The sequence below is a fragment of the Dipodomys ordii genome, unplaced genomic scaffold (genome assembly GCF_000151885.1).
Source record: "Dipodomys ordii isolate 6190 unplaced genomic scaffold, Dord_2.0 Scaffold46, whole genome shotgun sequence".
Taxonomy (NCBI): domain Eukaryota; kingdom Metazoa; phylum Chordata; class Mammalia; order Rodentia; family Heteromyidae; genus Dipodomys; species Dipodomys ordii.
The window spans coordinates 12,983,963-12,994,138 of NW_012267262.1; the positions used below are offsets into that span (position 1 = coordinate 12,983,963).

Genomic DNA, 10,176 nt, shown 5'->3' on the forward strand with positions numbered 1-10,176 from the left:
TAGAGACACACAGCCTCTGTCAGGGCTAGAAGTTTGGGCAACAGCTACTCTCATGCAACTATTATTCTCCCTGGCCCTTCTCATTAAGCTCAACACTCCAGACAGAAATCAGTGACTGTAACTGGAGTTGAAATGTCAAATAACTATCTTCTACTGGATCAATCACCCTCAAAAGGACAACATCACAGAAAAAGATTTTCATCATCTGCTTCCAGTAGCTGTGAAGAAACAGGCACCATATCTATCTGTGATTGTATAGATATTTAATAAGAAGGTAAGGCATGACCACACAGCTGATGAGTCACAACCAAAGCTATTCATATCTACAGGGATCCACTTTCTCTTCCATTTGCTCCCTATTACACCCTCCTTTTAAGCTATAGCTTTATGTATTTGTTTACTTGCTTATAATTGACAAATAGTTACCCATATTTATGATCTCCAACAATGATGTTCTGACATATGTATATACCATGGAATAGCTAAATTGAGCTAACCAACATATCGATTACTTTACACACTTAGTGTCTTGTACTGTGAACCCTTCAGACATACTTACTCTTCTAAATTTCAAGTGTACATTGCTATTAACTAATGCTCCTGGGTGGTACAACAGATTTCTAGACCTGATTCTTCTAACTGAAATGTTGGCCCACACATGATAGCTTGGTTATAACACGATAGCCTGGATAGTTGGGTTGAAAGCAACTGCAGCCGTTATACTGCTGTCTCTCTTGAATTGGTGAGTCTGGTAGATGCTGTAGGAAGCTGGCCGAAGATTTTATTGGCTTAGCTGCTAGGATAAATGACAGCTCTTGACTGTATCTCTCTTCTAAATTTTGCCCTGTGCACTCTCAGAGCTGTGCCCCCTGCCCTGACACAACTACATGTTGTGCAGGATGTAGTGCAGAAACCACACAGAAACTGGGAACCATGGGAAACTTCCATACTCACTCCAGATCTTCCCATGGGTGATCTGTGGCCTTTGCTGTGACTCGTTCTCTCTCTCTCTCTCTGGTTCTCTCTCTCTCTCTCCCTCTCTCTCTCTTTCTCTTTCTCTCTGTGTGTGTCTCTGTCTCTCTGTCTCTGTCTCTCTGTCTCTGTCTCTCTGTCTCTGTCTCTCTCTGTCTCTCTCTGTCTCTCTCCCTGCCCACCTTCCTTCCTTCTCTCCTTCCCAGGAATTTATGCTGAAAATATCCACTTCAGGCACGTGAATCTCCACCTCAAAGTCTATTTTGGGGGCTTCACCAGCAAGGATGTCCCAAACTCAGTGCATCAAGGTCTATGAAAAGAATACAGAGCTGAATGCTTTCAAACGGACAAACAAGTGATTGCTTTTTTGTTATTGAAATGTTAGCAATTACTCATGATCTAAAAATCAATAGTGCTTCCAGTGTTATGATTCCATGATGATTTTACAAATATCTGTTGATTGATGACTTTAAAATCTGGAGAAAAGCACTTGGGGAATGATTCAGTCTATAATTCCATTACTCTCTAATCCATTCTTAGAAATTGGTCCAATATTCATTCTTGACACGCTCTCTACACAATATGTTGCATGTAAACATAGACAATAACAGCTGAACTCCTCCCCTGGGTAGCATCAGTCCCTACAGGGTCTAGCATGAGTGTTGTCAGTTGGTACCAATCCATTTCAGCCCTAAGCAACTTTACCCAATTGTGCTTTGTTCATGCTGGCTTTCATCCACTTTCTCAGTAAAGCGGACTATCAGATCTCAGGAAAGACTGAGATAAAAACAAAAATAAAAAAATTCTGTCAGTAACTGTTGGTTTTCCCTGGTACCTAATAGAAAAAGAAGCTTCCCTTCCTTCATCTTCCGTCTCTTTCCTCTTCTCTCCTCTCATGTACCACTACTTGTTCAATTCCAAATTATCTGGTTCGATGTCTATAAACTGGGTGAGACAACCATTCTGTTACCTAAACTTATTGCTCTGGTTTTATTTTCTTTTAAATGTTACATATCCATTCAAAGATAAACTAATTTCTTTTCTTCCTATGCATTGCCTCTTAAATTTGTCAGACTCTTCATAGGCACTTGGTTTCATTGCTTTCTCAGATCAAAATGACTAGAAGAAAAAATAAAACAGAAGGAAAATTCTTTTAAAGAAAAGGAGAGTTTGTGACAGTTTGCAGAGATAGGGACTAATTGCAAAGTTAGAGCAATATGAAATATGGTACAATGAGATGACAAAAGGCAAGGTACCCAGTAATAACATAAAATCAAAATTTCTCTAAATTCTAGTTTGTTCAGCAAAATGACCATCACATTAGGAATTTATCCCAGGACAGAATAAAGTCAGAGATGCATAGTCTAATAAAACTACAATAAGTTCAAATATGTATATGGCCACAGACAGAATAGATAGACAAATAGAAATGATTGTTGTCGATACATGGTGATTACCTCATTGTTACCAATTTCTACAATTGGTGGAGAAACTCTTTTTAACCAGAGGATGGAATCCTATGAGACTTGGGATTTCCTAAGGACTGAAGGGCTTCCAAAGGAAGTCAGATCATCAAGTCTGGACAGTGTGCTGACCTTTACTGCCCCCCAGTTGATTATTCAAAAAATTGTTTTATTCTTCAAAAATACACAGAAATCTGAAGGTTTCCTACCACAATTCTAAAAGAATCCCTAAGTCACACCTGATGCAAAATAAGCATCGGTCCTACTCCTAGAGGGACAATCACTGCCTTTTGAAAGTGGGTAAGTTAAATCATAAAACATTTGAAGACTACAAAGAAAGAATAAGCTCCAGGAGCGGCTAAATACCTTAGCCACATTCACCACTAAAAGCACATATCCAAGACAACGTCTCCAAGATCAGCCCATGTATTTGTAGCCTGGGCTATTTCAAAACATTGCATCCCAAGGAGACAATGCTGTTAGCTTCTTTACCATCAGTAAGTACTGAAGGATTGTGTCAAGAGAAACCTGGGGAAAAGTTAATGAAAATAGTAAGAAGTGGTTAAGAGGTTAAGTGGAAAAAGTTGATGTCAAGTGCTGGTGGCTCACACCTATTCAAAGCCAGCCCAGGCAGACAAATCTGAGACTCATCTCCAATTAATCAGCAAAAAGCCAGAGTGGAGGTGTGGAGCAAGAAGTAGAGCACCAGCTTTGAGCAAACAAAAGCCAAGCAAGCTTGCAATGGTTTGAGTTCAAGACACACTCTCTCTCTCTCTCTCTCTCTCTCACACACACACACACACACACACACACACACACACACACGCATCAACATGGGTTTTAAAGAAGTCTTCTAATCCAAAACAACTAAGCAACAGTAGACCCTGGGAGGATAGGATGAAAACTCACAGGCTTACTGCTGTGCTGGTATGGGGTAGGAAGGGGAGATGAATACTTAACATGAGGAAAGTGACTGAAATAACATCAAGAGTCTGTGCTCAACACAGAAGACAGGTGCTTTGACTCTGGAGAAAGACATGAGACTTAAAGGTATGATGACTGGTTAGCGAAATGTCTGCCACAGGCAGGAGCCCAGAATTTCAGGCCTAATTTTACACCCTCTTGGCTGTGAATTCTTCAAGAATTTATGTAATGATTGTATGTCTCAGTTCCTATATCTGCAAAACTGGACCAATGATCATCCCCTGCTGCATCATATTGTAGAGATTTAATCAGTTAATGCATGTAAAATCTTTTTTTTTAATACTGGGGGGAGTAGGAGGAGGTGGTGGTAGGGAGGTTGTGGGGGTGGAAGGGTGGAGAGGGGAAGGGATGGTATGGGGAAACAAAGGAGGAGGCAACAAGGCTTGGTAAGAAATGTACTCACTATCTTGCCCATGTAATTGTAACCCCTCTGTATGATATTTTCACAATAATAAAAAATATATAATAGGCTGGAACAATGCAATGAATAGTACCAATGAATAGTGCAATGAATAGTGTTCTTTGTAATCAAATCCCCTGATTTCGCTGGTACTAGGGCTTGAACACAGGGCTCTTCCCTGGCTTTCTTGTTCAAGGGTGACACTTTACCACTTGAGCCACACCTCCACTTCTGTTTTGGGGGTTTGTTTTGTTTTGTCTTGTTTTTGCTGGTTGATTGGGGATAAGAGTCTCACAGATTTGTCTTCCCTGGACTGGCTTTGAACCATGATCCTCAGATCTCAGCATCCAGAGGAGCTAGGATTACAGACATGAGCCATAGGAACCCAGCTGATTTCCTGATTTTGTGTGTGGGGTGTGTGTGTGTGTGTGTGTGTGTGTGTGTGTGTGTGTGTGTGTGTGTGTGTGTGTGTGTGTGTGTGTGTGTGTGTGTGTGTGTGTGTGTGTGTGTGTGTGTGTGTGTGTGTGTGTGTGTGTGTGTGTGTGTATGTGTGTGTGTGGTACCTGGACACTGTCCTGAGCTTTTTTTTTTGCTCAAGGCTAGTGCTCTACACCTTGAGCCACAGCTCTACTTCTGGCTCTTTTGATGGTTAAGTGGAGATAAGAGTCTCACAGACTTTCTTGCCTGGACTGGCTTTGAACCATGACCTTCGGATCTCAGCCTCCTGAGTAACTAGGGCTACTGGTGTGAGCCGCCCGGTGCCTAGCTACATGTCCTGATTTTTATGAGAAGTTGGAATTTGGACTTTTTTAAAGTGAAACATTAAGGTAGGGAAATCATTTGAACATTTCAACATTCCTCTAGGAGCCAAAACTCAGAACACCTGTAGCCCCAGGACATCATGTCCAATGTTGTTCAAATTGCAAAGCTCAGTGGTGGGACATGCACTGCTTACAGCTCTGTCACCAGCTCTGTTTTCCTGAGAGCAGAGTGGCCGGGAACCGTGGATGTGGGAAACACATGTCGGACAGTCCTAGGCTGGATTAGGAACAGCAAGTGACAGATGGCCCTCCTGACCGAATGTAGCAGAAGAACGTACTCTCTGCAATTTAAATGAAGCCTTTAATAGACACAGGAGCGTGAGCACAATGGCTCCATCTTTGTCCCCAAGGACTTCATTCAACGTCTTTAACTTTTGCCACCATCTATCCTAGAAGGGATAGGGACTGACACAGATCAAGTCCAGCTGCCAAAATGGAGTTTATTCTGTTCATCCTATTTTCAAAGGTCAGCCTTCGCTCACTGGGTCTATAATCCAAAGCAGCAGGCAAGACTACCTAAAGCCACATTGGACAATTCAGCAGAGGTCCTTCCTGTTATCTGAGTGAGATATGAAGTAAGTAAATAAGAGAAATAAGCAAACCTTAACACTACTAAGAAACAATACAAAGCACAAAGCAAAAGAGCCATTCTCTTTCGAAGTTGAAGAATCTATCCTCAGTCTCTGTTAATACTGGCTGGCCCATTGTCTTTTCTGCTATTATTTGAAGCCAAACAACCAGGCTTATAACAAGATGCCAGTCCTTTTCTATTCTAACAAATAAGCCTCCCATCTGCCTCCAATCAATGATGGGGCACGTGGAGATGGAGTCGTGAGATATTTTTAAACACTTAATTAATTCATTCCAGGAACTTGGCACTTGGAATACTGTGGCGTGAGGGGTGGGTAGGAGGGGGTGAGAGCTAGCTCACAATCCTGGTAAAACAAGAAATTTGTCATCATATGGATTAAAAAAAATCCTATCTCTGAAGCATCCTACCTGCTCCCTAAGTTGTCAAGAGTCTGGAAGTGAAGACGAGAAGCCAGGCAGGCAATGCCTGGCTTTGTTAGTTCTTTTTCAGACTGTGAGACCAAGTTCAGAAACTGCAAACAAAACTGATCACCTTGAGAGCCATGCCTCTGCCTATCATTGCTAGGGGATTTTTAAGTTATCCGTGTTTTATTAGGTTAGCATAATTATAGCCAGCAATTGAAATGAAGAGAAGATTCGATTGATTCCAAGAGGTGAGGCAGTCTAATGGGGAAAACAATTCAATACAGAAAACAATTTAGTTTGCCTTCCCCAGGAAGGAGGGTGGGGAGGAGAACAGTCATCTGGGCATTGTAGGCAGGAAAGGAGGGAGGGAATTTTCACTGAAATCAATCTGTATTAAGCTTCAAAGTGTGAAGGAAAGAAAACAGATAAAAAGAAAAGGCTTGCCCTTCTGGAACTGTAGGATCTATGGCACACTAACCCAGAAACCTCACACTCAGCTGCTACACAGCACTTGATTTTACAGCCAAATGATCATCTCTTAAGGACTCTGTCTTGTCTGAAATGTCCCTGAAAGCTAAAAGAGAGAACACCTAATTGTGTTGCAGAAAAGGAGGAAAGAAGGGAGCATTCGGGGCTGCTATGCAGACCTGTCATTCTGATTTTAATAACCCACTGTTTCCATTTCACAAGTCTCCTTTGGGTTTAGAAATGATTCCTCGAGAAATCAGCTTTCAATTGCTCACAAGTGACTATCAGAGTAAACAATGAAGTAGCTTTCTCCTACCTCTAATAATATACATGTTACCCAAGGAGGACAATTTCTATATTCTTGAAATAAGAAGGGAATTTCTAGCAGAGCCCTAGACACGCAATATGCAAACCTTTCTCCCTCCAAACCCCATGCCCTCTGCTCACCCCCAGGCTCCATCTCCAGCTGGCTTCACCCCTGTTCCCCTGGGGAGGAGGGAGAAGGAAATTGGTATGTTGTGCTTTGGTTGGCTTGAAATAAGAAATTCAGAGGGTCTCCCTTGCTAGGTTTTTCTTTTCTTTGTCAACACTTTTTTCATTTACTGTATCTAAGTCAAACTGAAATCCATGATTGGCTTCTGTTCTGACCCTTTGGTTCCAGGTTGCTGATCAGTAAACTGGTTTTCTTGAGTCTGTGGGATGTATGGTGATTTCGCCATCTCTGGCCATTCCACTGTAACCTAGTAAATAATAGACACTATGCTTGTTAGTTACCAACTACTTGTATTCCCTTTACAATTTGGGCCTGGGGTCTAAAAGCCATCTCAGTAACTCTAGCTATGGCAAGGGACTCAGAAAAAAAAATTTTTTTAAGTTTGATAATCAAATTAGATCTTGCTTTGTGGGAAACTACTTCTCAGAGCCTGGGAATCACCAAAGTGACTGCTGCCTACAGAAGTCAGATATTGGTAACTCCAAACAATCAGAAATCTCAAATAACCAGTGTTATGAAAGAGGAAGTGTAAAAGATTTTTTTTAAGTTCTAAAATACAACTGGCACAGTAAGTATACCAAAGATTTGAGAGGATGCCGGTGATCTGCGTGGGCCATGTCTAGCACACTTTTCAACTATCACTTGCATTTCCAGACAATAATGCTAGACCTCTGCCAAGTCTTAGAATCTGCCTGGGAAAATGGTATCATATTTCATACAGCTTTTTAAGTCCCTTTTCATTGGATTTCTAATTGCATAGTTATTGAAAGAGTCAAATGTGACGACATACATAGTGACTTTTCAAAGTAGTGTGGTAAACACATGTAAGATGTCACTTTTGCTTCTAATAATTCTCCAGAACTTCCTAATCAACATGTTAGCTAGCACAGTCCATTTCCCATATCATCCCATTCTCCCAAACATTCTAGATCAGAGCTGAACTATACATGCATGCTTTTGATGCGTATTGAAAGCATGTAATTATATATTGCTATTTCTGCTGCTCCCCCAGCAATGGCTATTTCAAAGCAACAGCTTTAATATTGTTCAAGGGCAAAGGCTAATAACTGAGATCTGCCTGGGGATTCTTCCTTTTCAAGGTACATTAACCAAAATAACCAAAGGGGCAAAAGAGTCTCACCATCTCACATGAACAATTTAGTAATCCAAGTCCTGCCCTGAACTTCTTTAAACAACAACAACAACAGAAAAGCCAGTCTCAGACTTTGACTCCCTATGTCTCTTTACTACCAAAGGACTCGGTAAAAAAAAAAAAAAAATCCCCTGGGAGAAAAGAAGGACTTTGCGAATGACACCCACTGATCAGTTGCTTTTTTAAAGTAATTGATAACAGATCTTTCTATTCTTGTTTTGCAATCTTTCCTGTTTTGAAATGAGTTATTTAATCTCTTCCTCAGGCCAGTCTCTTCTTGACCATGCACAATGCACAAAGATGGTATTCATTGAGATTCTTTTAAATACTGAAAAAACACTTCTGCTCTATATTTAATATCAAATCATTTGGCTACTCTCATTTAGGACAAAGGTCTAATAAACACACTTGGTTTGGTGGTTTGGTTGTTGTCTTAACCTCCCCCTTCTCTGTGAGGCCATTTAAATGGAGATGCAGGACTTTGGAGACTACCATCATCCATCTTCTATAGGATGTCTTCCAATCCAGCCTTTATAACAGAGGTGAGTCTAGAACGACCCTAAAGGCAGCCAAAAATGCCTTTATATCTCTTCTAGTATGAAAGCCTTGTAAATTAGACATGGGCAGGCACTGATGTGGAGCCATATGGGCTCTTAATATTTAATTCTAGAGGTCTGTTTTAGCACAAGATGTCACTTTCCTGTACACAGACAGGTGTCTTTAGTCATAGGCACCAAAAAGGCCCACAACGGCTGAACTGTTAGGACAGAAAAGAAGGAAGAAATTCCATGTTATGGTAAGATGCCAGACTCCTTTGGAAGGACACCAGAGGACAGAACAAGGATGGGTTCTTTCTCCTGGACACAGACAGACAGCTTCAATTTCTCTTTGTTGGAGACTGGAGTCTAGAGATCAGGTTTGGGGACATCAGTTCTTCCCTCCTGCTTAGAGACTCATTCCCCTCCAAAAAAACAAGCCCATGAAGTTGGAAAAAAAAATTGCAGGAGCTCTGGAAAGTGCCAACACCAAGACTCTCCACTTGAGCCAAGAGGAACTGGGGACACTTGCTTTTCACATGACATGAGTCCAAGTGATCTCTCGCAGGAGGCTAGAGGGTATTTGGGAATGAACCCATACACTGAGTTCCCCAGTCAGTCTTTTTATCCCTACTCAGGTTCTGGTAAGCCTGAAGGGTTTCCTGGGAGACACAGGTCCAGAGCCCCTTATCTGAAGTGGTAGTGTTCAAGGGACTTTTTTTTTTTTTTTGGCCCCTTGCAGGTCCGTCTCTCTCTTGGAAAAATAAAAATAAACAGTTATCCTATTTCTCACTGGGACATTTCTCCCCATACCAACTGCAGACCCAGGAAGCAAAAGGGCCATTAGAAGAACAAGAGAAATCAAACGCTCTTCCCCCAAGGAGCTTGTCCCCCCCCCAAAAAAAAACTACTAGGCTTTCCCGCCTCTCGCCGGGAAGCACCCAAATCTCTTGCACTCTTTATCAGAGCTAGCCAGGGAGATTCCATCATGGGGGGGTGGAAGCAATGAGAGGGGTCCCCGCTCCCTGCAAGCAGACCCCAACTCTTGACGTTCAAGGCTGCGCCCCCCTCCTCGCCCCGCCCCAGCCCCGGTCCCCGGCGGCTAATTCATCCCCAGAGATCCCCACCTTCCAGCCCGCCGCTGCCCCGGACCGGGGTCTGCGCCTACCACCGCCGAGGCCAATCAATCCCCTTGTTCTTTATAATTCTCCAAAGTAACCCTCAAGAGGATTTTCTCTCCACACTAGTTCACGTCCTCTTCCCCTCCGCCCGCCCCCCGCCCAGGGCTTTTGACGAGGCTAAAACAAACAAAAAACAACAACAAAACGCTGTTTCTGGGGACTGGGGTGAAGCAGGCAAGCTCCCCAAAGCAAACCCGACTCCCTTCCCCTCCATCCCGCCCCGGCTCAAACCTCCGCTCCGCCACCAGCACCCCAGCCCCCGCGCCCACCTCTCAGGGCTCCCCCCTTCCCCCTCCCTCCCCCATCCTGGATGGAGGGGAGGGGTCACCAACCCGCGAGCGACTCCCTCCCCCCCCCGCTTTCCCCACCTCTCCCCCACCCCGGGTAGGGGCTGGGGGCGCGGAGCTAAGCCCCCTCTCACCCTTCCGCCGAGGCCATGGTCTGGGAACGCCCCCCTTCCTCTCTGGGGCTCGGTCCGGCCGCGGCGAGCGAGGGAGGCAGCGGGAGCCGGGGTGAGCTCGAGTGTGGCGGGGGAGCGGTATTTAAGGGGGAGCCTCTCTCCGCCCTTCCACCACCACCCTCTCTCCCCCTCCCCAACCTTCCCGGGTAAGCCCTTTAGCGCCTCAGCGGGCGCGGGAGGCTCCAGCGGGCGCTAATCCGTGTGCCAGCCCTCGGCCCCGCGGCGCGTGTCCCCGCGCTCCCCTCCGCG

General features: G+C 43.9%; 1 protein-coding gene across 1 annotated transcript in view; it reads right to left on the reverse strand.

The window, feature by feature from the left end:
* Positions 1-9,965, reverse strand: part of Slc1a2 (solute carrier family 1 (glial high affinity glutamate transporter), member 2) — a 126,074-nt gene extending 116,109 nt beyond the window's left edge. The window contains exon 1 of the mRNA XM_013019615.1: positions 9,889-9,965. Coding sequence (XP_012875069.1) covers positions 9,889-9,905 — 17 coding nt within the window. The 5' untranslated portion in view covers positions 9,906-9,965. The remainder of the gene's footprint in view (positions 1-9,888) is intronic.
* Positions 9,966-10,176: the final 211 nt, after the last annotated feature.